At 40.6% G+C, this 13,386-nt stretch overlaps 1 protein-coding gene across 1 annotated transcript in view; it reads left to right on the forward strand.

Annotated features, from left to right (window-relative positions):
* FAM171A1 (family with sequence similarity 171 member A1) overlaps nt 1-13,182 on the forward strand; it is an 85,282-nt gene extending 72,100 nt beyond the window's left edge. Inside the window, exons 6-8 of the mRNA XM_032180729.1 lie at nt 8,041-8,157; nt 10,632-10,746; nt 11,376-13,182. Coding sequence (XP_032036620.1) covers nt 8,041-8,157; nt 10,632-10,746; nt 11,376-13,077 — 1,934 coding nt within the window. The 3' untranslated portion in view covers nt 13,078-13,182. The remainder of the gene's footprint in view (nt 1-8,040; nt 8,158-10,631; nt 10,747-11,375) is intronic.
* The last annotated feature ends 204 nt before the right edge of the window (nt 13,183-13,386 follow it).

The raw sequence follows: 13,386 nt of genomic DNA on the forward strand, positions 1-13,386 counted from the left end.
TTAAAAATGTCTGTTGTGGTCTTCACACGTGTAAGTGATGTGAATGGATTCCTTGATCCTGTCCCCACCTCTTGTGCTGTCTGAGCTGAGTGAGTGGTGGCAAGAGGAATCTGTGGCAAAGCAGAGCTGGTAGGGCATTTTGGGGAGATTAAGAGGACGTTGAAGGAATCAGGTCGGTGCCAAAATTTGCTATGTGAAAATAATCTACCATTATGTTGTCAAGGAAATCAAACTTGAAACAAATAGCATTGCTTCTGGGAACAGGTTTTATTAATAGACTATACATTGTATTGTGTAGATGGCCCTGTAGCTCCACCTACAGAAGCCACGCAGTAGAAGGTGGGACGAGATAGACATCAAAACTCAGGAAGTGGAGAAAAGCAGCCGCACAAGCAAGCGCTCTTGAGTTGGAGAGGAATTGAAGGGTGGAAATAGAGGTAGGAGTGCATAGAGCAGGAGGGCACATCGAGTGTGAAGCGTCTGGCTGGGGTTGGAAGAAGCCGGGGAAGCCCTGGGACAGCCTTGCTCTGCAGCCTTGGGATGGTAGATAAATCACAACAGGCTTCTGCTTCCACTGCCAGCCTGAGACCGTGAGTGTGACGTGAGGCAGAGTGAAGGAAAAGGCATGCAGTGTGTTGAATTGCCTCATCCTTTTACTTGTTACTTATTCTAATAATTTTGTCAATAGCTGACTCTGATTAATAATACGATAAAGTGAGGATTGAAGGCAGTATCTTTCATGTACACGAGTGACCAGGGATGGTGGCTCAGCAAGCATAACTAAGCTTTCCTTTTTGAAATATAATTATTAAGCAAGAATTATGCATGGAAGTCATTTTATTTAATAAGTCACTTCTGTTCTGGCATTCTGGAAGGAAATGCTGAGGGGACCGAAACAATGCTTGCAGTTCCTGTATGATGTGCTCTGCCTTCTGCCCAGACACAATTAAAATTATTAAATAAAAACTGGCATGCTCTTTTGTTATATATTTGACAGGTGATTTGAGGGAAAGATGAATAGAGTTTGCAAAAGCTACAGAGCTTCTCAGACATTAGTCAGGAATTGAACTGGTAGATTTTGCAGAAATCTTGCAGGTAGGTTAGAAGAGTGTGTTTCCCTTAGAGCACACCAAATAATGATGGTGCTGCTAAACAGTAGCAGGACTTAGCCACGGAAGGCTTGCGTAACCAATTCTGTAACACTGGAAGAATAATGAAGCTATGAGCTCAGAGCAGGGACGTTTATTTTTTGATGTTGCCTAGCAACTCAAAAAAAAAAAACAAAATTGTAATATTAACTTAAATACTGAAAATTTTCAAACCTGTGTGCATTGGGGGAAGGAAAAGGAGGAGAGTAATCTCTACCGATAGTCACAAGGAAGAATTTTTCAACCTCCTATTTCCTTGTTTTTTAGCTGCTTATAAAACGAACAAAAGTAAAACTAAAAAAAAAAAAAACATCCTTCAGTAGGAAAACTTCCTATGCAGATTAGAGGTGATTTTCTGCTGGAAAAAGAAATCTGATAAGCAGCTTTCAGCTGGTAGAATGAAAAGCTACAATTTGTGTATGTCAGAAGTTATAACTTCTTTGTTATAACATATTTGAAAATAACTTCAAGAAGTTATTTTCAAAACTCGCCCTTGATTAACTCTCCATAATAACATTGCCATTGGAAGTGTCTAAATCAATTACTTCTAGAAACACTGGCAGGGGTGTTCTGAATATCCTTTGCAGTCCCGCAGTCTGTCTGATAATAAGCTGGCTCTTGCCTTTTGACACACACACCTCCATTTAAATCTCTGCTTAAACAGGACATTCCTACAAGACATTGTAGACATCACAGAAGAGAGCTGTGCTGAAAGAAAACCACTTCTCATTAAAAAATATTTATTTAAAACATCTACGCTATTAAATAGTACCGTTAAAAGCCTCTGTCTTTTCTTTCAAAAAATCTTTTGTCCGGGGAAGTTAATGTTGTGAATAAAAATAAATTCATCTAATGGGATTAGGGTTAATTTGCTCTCTGGCTAATTAAATCCTCTTATTTGCCAAACCAATTGGAAGGAAATCATTTGTGCTGTATAAGTAGCACAACTTTGGTTCCCTGCTTGATACCTTTCAGTGTGATTGGATGATCCTATCACCAAGATGTTTAAAAGAACCAAAATAAAAAGCAAACTGTGCTTAGTCAGTGGACGACCCTCTTAACAAAACCTCATGTGTAAAAGTAAATTATGGAAAAGAAAACCACAGCTGCCATAAATTTAAACACTGGTGTTATTTAGACATTATGACTGTCCTTAGGAGAAGCTGCTGGCTACAGGACACTCCTCTGACTGTCACTGACCAGAATTGTTTTGATCAGCAATAGGAAGGATGCACAGTCAAAGAAAGCAGAAGTCAGTGCAGTGGTAATGATCTGGAAGGCTCTGAATTGGTCAGCTTAGAAAGTTTGATATGAACTAAGCGCTATTACACATTCCCCAGAGGGCTGAGTTCGGTGCTCGAATGCCAATGTGCAAACTCCTATTGAAGTCAGCACACCCAGCTAAAAGGGGCATTTGTCTCCTTTATTCTTGACTTTAATAGGAGTCACATGCATCTATCCAGAGCAGATGGCCTCGCGTGGCAGCGCTGCCTGAATTCAGCCCAGTCCTGCATCCCGTAAGCCAACAGGAGGTTTGCCATTTACTTTGGTTGGAGCAGTGTGTGATTGTCAGCGTGCACGGTCACACACATGGAAGCCAGAGGGGCGTACGTTTCCACTGATTTTACTAGAGATTAATCTAAAATAGTAAAGTCTAGCTTTAAATATATGCAAGTAGTGACTTGATCAGAGGCGCCATGCCTCTAGACTGCAAAAGCAGACCCATTTTGCTGTCTGGATCCAGCAAGCTGTCACATTGAATAGCATCTTCAAAGACAATAGGATGTGTCTTTTCTGGGCAGGCTGGCCATACGTGCAGTGACCTGATTTTGTAGAGAAATAGTCTAGAACAGGTTTTACATAATGGATTTTCTGCAATAGCTGCCCATCTGGATACTCTCCTTGCTGCAAGTGCTTTTTTTTCAAGCTGATTGAGAAGTAAGTTAGATAACAGAAAGGCGTTTTTAGTGCAGAATGTGTGCTAAAATGGAGGTCTAATATGAAAACCTTTTGCTGCTAAAATTACTTAGGGTAGTAACCTCTTCCCCCTTATTGGAAAGTCCTAAAAGCTGTCTGAGATAAATAAGCATGCTCATCACAATCAAAGTTGCAGCAGAGTAATAACTCTAGCAGAACTTCTGCTCTGCTGAAATCTTCAGACTGTCTCTGGTATTTGGGTATTTCTGCAGTCAGATGGAGCTCAGCTTTATCTGATTTTTTTTATTAGAAGTTTTCTTAAAGTACTCTCATTTTTTATATCCTTTGCAGTGTTATTGATGGTAGTTTTCGTACTTCACTTAAGTGTAGAAAGGCATGCTGGGCAGCAGTTTTAAAAGGTTTTTTAGAAGAATTTTGTTAAATGGCAACATTTATTCCAAGATATCAGTAACACTAAATGCAATTTTTGTGAGGAAAGAGTTAAGAAACTCCTAGGTTTTCCCCCTGCCATTAGCTTGAGCCAGGAGACAGCTCCCCTGACTTGAGTCCTGGATCAGCGTGTTGGCTTCACTGAGCAGTAATAGAGGAAAAAGTGGAAGAGAAATGTAAAAATGATCTATAAGCAAGATTGTCTCTATATATAGAAGTTTTCCGTGAAGCACCAGACACTCTTTAAGAATTGATGACAAATTGGCTCAAATGGTGCCGCACTGACAAACTCTACTGAACTTGCTGTTTCTGCTCCAAGGAGATATTGGCGTGTTTTCTTTGGAACTACACAGCCAGTCTTGAACAAAAATGATCAGTTCCATTACATCCAGTCATTCGTATTGCTGCTTGTTTATAATCGTGTGTTCCTTGCTACTTAGCAGTTGTTACACATTGTGTATAACTTAGCAAGCAGTGGAGCTACTCAGTTGTGCTGACTTGGGAGGAAAAAGGAAGTAGATGATATAGGATGTTTGGAGAATAATGAATTAAATTATCATAACACTTAGCCGTGCAGGGAGATAAAACCTCTGTTCCCTCCTAAATCCTTCTGTTTAGTTCTCCTGCAATTGTAATCCTGCCTGCACAGAAGAAGTGAATACTGCTTGCCTTTATTCCGTTTGCAAGCTAGTGAATAGGAGAGGACAGAAAATGGAAGAAGTTCTTTATTCACTGCCCCTCGGTCTTCCCTCTTGCTTACAAGAGCAAGTACACGAGGACACAGCGGGTAGTTAGCTGCACTTTTGGAGAGCATCTTGCTTCCAACTGCAAGGAAGGACCTGGAACAGGATAAGGAATTCATTCTTGATACTGCACAGCAGCAAACTGCTGCTTCCTCGAGGCAGCTTGAAATGCTAAGAGCATAGCCTGTAAGTACAACGTGATTGACTTTTGCTCGGTAGAAGGTCCAACATTAGTCATTACAGTGAGGTGTTGCACATGGAGAGTTAGAAAAACACTGCTTGGTGTTTACTGGGAGTTGAAAAGTGACCAGGGTGTTAGTCCCTATGAAGGATGAAGTATGAGAGAGACCTGGGAACGCCCTAATGGACTTACAGAATACCGCAGGCACATCACTTCCCTCCAGTAACACTGTGTTGGCTTTCAGTTACTTGATCACAAAAGAAACAAGACAGCATTTTGTGTTTCAGCTGTTTCCCCTCAAACCTGTTTTTCTGCTGCTGTTGTGAAGGATGGAGTTCTTCATTCTCCTCGTCCCTCCATATGGGAGGATACTCTTATATTAGGGAACTATCGGTAAGAGACGGCAGAAGTGTGAGGCAAGTTTATCAGCAAACTAGTGAACCAGGAAAATATTAAAAAGGGCAGCCAACGAGATTGTTTTACCATGGGAACCCACACTTGGCATTGCTCTGATGAAGGAACTTACATCAGTGCCATTTTAAAAGTAATTATTTTACATCCGTCCTCACATGCTAACATGTAGGGTATGGTCAACAGAAGCATCTTAACTCCTGTCTGAGGGTAAGTGATATCAGATATATGTCTCTTAGGTTTTTAAAACTCCTAGCTGTGCATAACAGAGCAAATAAATTCCATTTTTTCCCAAGTGTTACACCAACCATTGCATTTCCTCGTGTGTATCCAGTGGTTAGCAAAAACGGGTGATCTAAATGAGCAGAAGACAAACATGAAACCCAACCGACCTTGTGCAGGCGACACCATTGTTTGCATCCCTTGCAAATGCAGGGATTCCTTTCGTTGCTAAAATATGAGCAATCCGAGCTGCTGCTTGGTTGGCAGGATGGCAGCTGAGCTCTGCTCACTGCGATAAGAGTGCAGCCTCTGTTAGCTCCTTGATCACCACATTATGCAAGCTGGGTATTACCGAGCAAAAGGCTTTTAAAGAGGCATTACAGGGATTGTGTTCGCTGGAAGGCAGCGTAATGCCAGTAAGGCAAGCTGGACACAAGGTCCCCCTAGTGAAGAAATCAATAATAGCTTTTGCTCAAAGAGGTAATTAACTATAAAGATAGATGACAAAGATGGCAGTGAAATTCGCTGTGTTACCTATGTATGTATTTTGTCTGTGCGAAAATTTAGGGGGGTTAGAGACTGTAAAAATAGTAAGTTCATCACCCAGGCCCTGCCATTCTTCCTTTTTTTTTTTTTTTAAACAGAACTTTTGTGTGCTGATCTTAATGTTTTCTTTCACGTAGTTGTGTATTTGAATAGTTGGTGCATATTCCTTTTTTTTGAGATAGCAGTTTTCTCATTATCTCCACATGGATTTTTACTCCACAGATCTTGCAGGGAAAAAATAAAAAATAAAAGTGCAATTTAAGCTTACAGTCTTCTTATCAAGTGGCATTTTTCGGCACAAGATAGAAGTGACCCAGTGGGCTTTTTTTCAGCTTGTGGTTCAGGCCTGTTACCATAATGCATTCTGAAAAAAAGTGCATTGGTAGAAAATCTGAAGGGAAAACGGCCATCCTGGGGAAGCAAATGAATCTGCTTTTCCTAGTTTTTCCGGAAACTTTTACACACAACTGGACAATTCAGTTCTGTTCTTCTTGATAATAATTCCCAAAAATTGGTAAAGTAATGACTACACCAAGGTGTTCGGATACAATATTTATTGATGCAAGTCTACACATCCAGGTTTTGATCTGTCTGGTACTGTGAATCAAAAAGCCTCATCTTGCCTGACTTTCTGTCTGAAATAACAGGTTATTGCTACTGTGTACAGACTGAAAATGATACTTGGAGAAGAGAAAATTTGTCAGTAATTTCTTTCTCCTGTTGGCCACAAAGTCAGGTTGGTTTCAAATGCAGAGCCACTAGTCAGATGGTGGGCTTCATGGGTGTACTTACTCCGGAAAAATCAATAGCAGAGAGGAAATAAATACTCAGAAAAGCCATTCTCATATAGAGAGGGTCTGCACAGGTGGATAATCCCAGAAACATGGAGGAAATCATCAGGATCTCATTTTTTTTTTTAATAAAAAATAAAGTATCTCCTCCGTGTGTTCTGCATTGACTGCTAAACGTGCAGCTGACTTGCATCCACAAATGCTCGTGCTTAGTGCTGAGTGACACCTGATGAAAAGCACCTTTCCAGGAGTGCCATGTAGGAGACTACTGAAAGAGAAGGGATTCACAAGTGCAAGGTGCAACTTGCTTTTCAAGTGGGTGTTTGAAGCCGAGTAAGGTAAACACAGCGTTCTGCCTGCCTTTTAGGTAGAAATTCAGAGTTACTCTATGGAAATTCAAAGGGATTTATTCCTTCTGTGTATGCAGCTAAGCTGTACTGGTAGTGGCTGCAAAGAACCTTGTCTAGGCTGCATTATTTTAATCAGTGCGGTCCCCACTGGTGATGCCAAGCCAGGGCTGCAGCTTCAGGAAATGCCTCCTGGACCTGCCTTCCCTCTGCTCACTCCTGTTTTCTTGCAGCTGGAGAATCTTTTTGCACAGACCCATGCAGGTAACCCATCTCTTACCTGCAGTCTGATTATTTAACTCTCAGCAGTGCACGGTGTAGCAATCCTGTGCTGCTTTCAAAGAGGAAAAGATGGGAGCCATCTACAAACCAAAATGGACATTTAATATATTAGAAATCAAGGTGATTTTTTTTTTCTCTAACAGCTCCAGAATTAGAGGTCTTAATAAATGAAAAAAAAAAAAAAAAAAAAAAAAAAAAGAACTGTTTTGGTCATAAAGGTGTTCTGTAGCCCAATTCTTGCAAGATAGCTTATCTTAGAAAGGCTCTCAACTAATACAGATCACCACTCTGGACTATTAACGAGTTTTGTTAACTTAAACACACGGTTTTAATATTGTCTGCTCTACTTATTTTGAAATGATCACTTCCTAAGTCTAAAAAAATTATTGTATTTCCTTTGAGAAACATGTTTTAGAAAACTCATCATCCGTTACCAGGCAAACAGCATTCCCCAATGCATACACACTGTGAATGACTAACATTGCTGAATCAAAGTGATGGGACAACTTACTTTTACACTTACTGGAAATAACATTTTTAAGCCTTTTTTCTGTATGGGAAAAACGACATTTTTGGGAACACCACTTGCACTGCCAAGAGATAGAAGGGTGGTGTGGAGAACTCGTGTGGTCTGAGAGATCTGCTGTCTCTTGAAATAGAGTTTTTAAGGGGGCTGTCTACATATAATCAGCTCCAGGAATATCATTCTTGGAAAAAGTGGAATCTAACATGACAATAATTATACTTTATAACCCCTTTTTGAACCTTTGAGTTATACTAAATTTTAAGGACTTTTCCGTACAGAGTTTCTGAAAAGGCCTCAGGGATGATTGCCTGGGGGAGCCCTCAGGTATTATTGACAGAAAGGCACCATCTCCCACTTCACAGCAAGGCATACAACACCTAAAGCACATTGATAGGTTACTGTTTGCTTTTCCACTCGTTTGCAGAGGAAGGTGTGGATATATCTGTAACGCCTTTCTACAACCTTTATATTTACAGGGACATGGCTGAAGAGTAGTTTGGGCCTTGTACAACAAGAAGGAAATCAGTTGACTTGGACTTATATTGCACCTCAGCTGGGCTACTGGGTTGCAGCCATGTCACCTACTATCCCAGGTAAGATGGAATTGAATTTTATTGATACGTCCACCACTGAGTAATTATTTATTCATATATGATGTTTATATTTTTCAGAATGACCTCATCTGAGATGCCACAGCTTGATCAATAATGGATTATTAGAAAACAGAAATCTGAAAGTAAAGGGCTAAAATCTTTTGGGGACTGTGGGGGGCAAAAATTGTGCTCAAAAGTTGTTTTGAGTTTGCTAATCTCTGAACCATTTCAATGGGAAACTTTTTAAAGTGTTCCTGCTTTGATGCATTTGTCACCACTGCCTGGCAGAGCCATTGCTAGAAAATGAAGGGAGTTGTAACATCAATGTATTGGTATCCAGTAGGTAGAAAAATGTTTTATGAAGTTTCTATACAGAAACTCCCAAATTAATTGATACATCTAAGACCAGCATCATTCCAGATCAGACGTTTACTAATGAACTGATTGACAGTAACATTTTTTGGACTTTTTTTTTCCTCTGAAGATCCCCATTTTGCTGTGGCTTAGGCTTTGCGTCATCTTGGTGATTGATTAATTTTCACCACGATTAACTTAGGGTAAAAGCTGCAGGAGGTGTATCAGTAGAGCGGCCTTGGGAGATGGAAATACTGGTTGCCATCTGCAAGCTTCTGTACAACTTCAGGCAGTCACTCTGGACTAGTGTTAGGTTTGCATCTGTGCCCATGGAGATTATAACGTTGCAGCCTCCTCCTCCTTTTTCCTATCTGAGGCTGCCTCAGGTTTCTTAGTATTAGTTCTTCAGCCAACAAAAATCAGAGATACTTCTCTATAAATGAGCCAATCAAGCAAACAAAAATCTCGTATTCTTAGAGAGGATGAAAACCAAATACAGTAGAAATGAGAACATTCTTGCCTTGGATGTACAAGCCAAATAAACTATATTGAACCAAAAAAACAAACTCTAACATGAGGACTTTGTTTTTAAAGTCTACTTGTATAGTCCATGAAGTCATTTCATGCTATGTAGAGTGGTTTTTTTTCTGTATTATACATTATATAAGCTTTTTATTTAAGGTATATTACCTTAAACTGCTAGAATATTCACTTGATTCATTGCTGACTGGAGTTTAGGTAAAGGTGCAGATCAAAATAAACTATCATATGGAATTTAATGGAATTTTATAAAATAATTGTACTTTAAGAAAAAACAACTGCTCTGAGCCAAATGCCATAGACTGTAGGGAAGTTCCAGTAGCCATGAAATTGGGACTGTAATTCTTAAGTTAGGAGGCAGCCTGTAGCTCTTAATAGGAGAAGGCCTACATTTGTCTTTGCAATTTAACTTGTACGGCGGAATTTCTGCTTTTATTCTACATTTCCTTCTTTCTGAGGGCTAGGTCAGAGTTCCTAAAACTTTATTGTAATGGGAGCAACATTTTCATGAAAAAAATCAAATAATTTTTCTCGTCTTTTTGCTTAATGTATCAACAACAGTATCAATCAGTTATGTAAAGGTAATTGTGAGATAGAATGTATAAATACTTAGATTTCCCAAATGTAATCTACCTCATGTTATTTTTAATCAGGCTAATGTCTTTTTGCTTATTTTGTCTCCTCAATGAATCTATTCAATTTCTTATCCTAATAAATAGACAGAAGTGAGCTTTGCTTTCCTAGCAGTGGCTCTACAGACCACTCAAGATCTGCAAATGAGGATTTACAAACCTCATGACCTAGAACCTTAATGTTGCTCAAGTTTGCTGTCCTTCACGGTACATGCATGTTACTCTGTCAGCTGGCGCCGTACCTCCTTGCCTGCAGGGGGAAATTTGGGCCTTTATTTCAAAATCATGATAAGGATTTTACAAACCAGCAGGGTTACACATGCAAAATTGTGCACAGATGCTGTCCACATGTGTGCATTCTCTGTATGTTAGACCATTTCCTAAGCATTATTGGACCCTGGAGTTACAACACTGTTTCACTAGTGGTTTGCTTTTTAAAGCTACTGAAGATCCACTTGGCTTGGCTTGATCTAGGCTTAAGAGCACCAACACATCTTCCAACGAATCCTGTATTGCAATGTATGTACTGTTCAGTGCAAAGCAACACAAATGTCCTTAGAGAGTTGTTAGCCACAGAGCTGCTACATGCATTACAGTGCTGGAAGATGCTGTGATGACTTTTCTGCAGTGATGACAGCTTTAGTGCACTGTGTCAGCATCAGGACCTGGAAGGCAGCAATCACTGATGCATGCTCCCGTTGAAACTAACTGCTTTTCCACAGAATGATCTATTTGGACTTGCAGACATGAAAACCAGCACATGCTTTCTCCACAACTTGCTCCCTTCTTTAGAGGCGGTCTGCGCAGTAGGCACCAGGGCTTTGAGTGGCAGTGTTGCTCACTTAGCATCCTGATAACCGGGGAAGATGCCCCTCTCTGTTTAAAGTACTGTTCCTCTTCTTGTTTGCAGGTTGTTACAGGTCTAAATTCTCTTTTCTGGCCTTCCAGGTCCCGTTGTAACACACGACATTACCAGCTATCACACAATGTTTCTTTTGGCAATTTTAGGAGGGATGGCTCTCATACTTCTAGTCTTGCTGTGTCTCCTTTTGTATTATTGCAGGTAAGATTCACCATCATTACTTAGGCCATGTTGGAAGTGTAAACTTTTTTGTGCTCATGAAATTGAAAGCTGTTGTATTTAAACTTTTGTACTTGAAATGAAAGAAGAAAGCAAGCACTTGAAAGTAAAAGAAATAGATCAATTTAATGTGTTCCTGGTTGCATACGCAGCACATATAGTCCCTGCCTTTGGTAGGATGGTAGCTGAATGGAGCACACACACCTGTGTTTTCTAAAACCTTCTATCAAACATAGGCATTGATCCAAGATCTATGTAATTCTATCTGTTCTGCACTTGCCGGTGACCTTTTTAATCACTCCTATATTAAAATGAACGTTAAGCTTATAGCAGCAAGTGTATATTAATGTGTGATTTTGTATATGCCTCCTCCAGGCATTTGCTCCAATTTATAATTGGTGCTTGCGACATTTCCCAGTTGACATAAGTTACTCTTTAATTTTATCTTTGCTGCTAAGATAAGCTTTTAATTGTTGGGTTATGTAATAAAAGCTCGATTCCCCTAACATTAATCACTGCTTAAAAATCTCCCATTGAGACGCACTTGCTGTTCTTGTTTCTGTGTACAACAGTCATAAATACATAACTTCTTTTGTTACCGGCTTTTATAGAAGAAAATGTTTAAGACCACGTCAGCATCACAAGAAACTGCAGCTTTCCACAGCATTGGACACTTCTAAGAAGGATCAAGCAACCTCTATGTCCCATATAAATTTGATATTTTCACGCCGTGAGTCAGAATTCCCTGGCGGGCTGTCTGTTGCTAGCAATGGGCACACCGAAAACTCAGGTGCAAAGGAATTAATGAGTGCCGTCCACATGGAGATGGTATCACCTAGTGGAGAAGCAGATATGCATACACCTATGCTCAAACACTCATTCAGTACTTCCCAGGAGTTCAGCTCCCGAGAGGAACTGCTCTCTGACAAGGAGAAAGACAAGAGCAGGATTTCCTTGGATAACCTGACTCCCAGCGGGTCTCTAAGAAAAGACTACCACAAATCAGCAGATGGCTTTCCTTTAAAGACAAGAAAATCTACAGAAACGGCTGAAGGCTACGAGTCCCCTGTCAAAGAGGAATACAGGAGAAGTTACAATGCTATGCTATCTCAGCCTTTATTTGATAAGCAAGAGAGAGAAATTCAAGTATCTATGAACCATATTGCTACTGGAAGTAAATACAATGTTCAGGAACAAATATACCCCACACCTTCAGCCCCTGAAAAAGAGCTGCTGGACTGCAGACCTACTGAATGTATGATGTCTCGTTCAGTCGATCACCTGGAAAGACCTACATCTTTCCCTCGACCAGGTCAGTTAATCTGCTGCAATTCTGTTGACCAAGTTAATGACAGTGTTTACAGAAAAGTTTTGCCTGCGTTGGTGATCCCAGGTCACTACATGAAATTACCGGGAGAACACTCTTATGTTAGCCAGCCGCTGGTTGTCCCAGCCGACCAGCCAATTGATATAGAAAGACTTCAAGCTGAGCTTCCTAACCCCCACGCACGGCTTTTTCCACACCCCCCACAGCAGCTACAGCCCCAACAGCTGACAGCCCAAGCAATATCCCAGCAACATTTGCAAGATGCGGGTGCGACTGAGTGGAGCCAACAAAACGCTTCCATGTCTGAATCCATTTCCATTCCAGCCTCCCTTAATGATGCGTCCCTGGCTCAAATGAATAGCGAAGTGCAGCTTCTTACAGAAAAGGCTTTGATGGAATTAGGAGGTGGAAAGCCATTGCCTCATCCTCGAGCTTGGTTTGTTTCTCTAGATGGACGTTCAAATGCTCACGTTAGACATTCATACATCGATCTCCAAAGAGCTGGTAGGAACGGGAGTAACGACGCCAGTTTGGACTCCGGCGTTGACATGAATGAACCAAAATCTGCACGGAAGGGAAGAGGAGATCACCTGTCTGCACCACAGAGTCACCCGCCAGTGCAAGAGCACCAGCAGAGAGAGCGGAAGGCTTCAGATAGCACAGCTTACACACAGCTTGTGTATTTGGATGATATGGACCAAAGCGGCAGCGAGTGTGGAACAGCGGTCTGTAGCCCTGAGGACAATGCTCTACGATGCCTCCTAGAAGGCACTAGTAAGAGGAGTGGTGTGCAGCTGCCCAGCCTGCAGGAGGAGACGAGAACTGTGGATACCAAACCAGAGCCATTAACTAGTCCGGAACATGGAACATCAGTTCAAGATGAGGAGGAGGATGAGGAGGACGAGGAAGACGACCAAGGGGAAGATAAGAAGAGTCCTTGGCAGAAACGAGAGGAAAGACCACTAATGACTTTCAATCTAAAGTGAGCTATTGTGAAAATCCACAATTCAGTGGAGTATAAAATTGCCAAATATTCTTTCTGTGGAAGTGCTTGATTTTTTTTTTCTTTTTCTTTTTCTTTTTTTTTTTTTGGTGGAGAGAAAAGAGAAAAACAAACTGTGGTGAGCAACATTTGAAAGAACTTAAATGCATTACTGTGTAAATGTTAGAAAAATAATTAAAATCATTCCTCTGATTAAACGGCTGCCTCCAATGAGATAGCTGAACAAAGAGTGTGATTGTTATTCCATATACTTGATATTGGTCATCCAGGATGTTGAAAATACTGACAAATT

Source organism: Aythya fuligula, chromosome 2 (genome assembly GCF_009819795.1).
Source record: "Aythya fuligula isolate bAytFul2 chromosome 2, bAytFul2.pri, whole genome shotgun sequence".
Taxonomy (NCBI): domain Eukaryota; kingdom Metazoa; phylum Chordata; class Aves; order Anseriformes; family Anatidae; genus Aythya; species Aythya fuligula.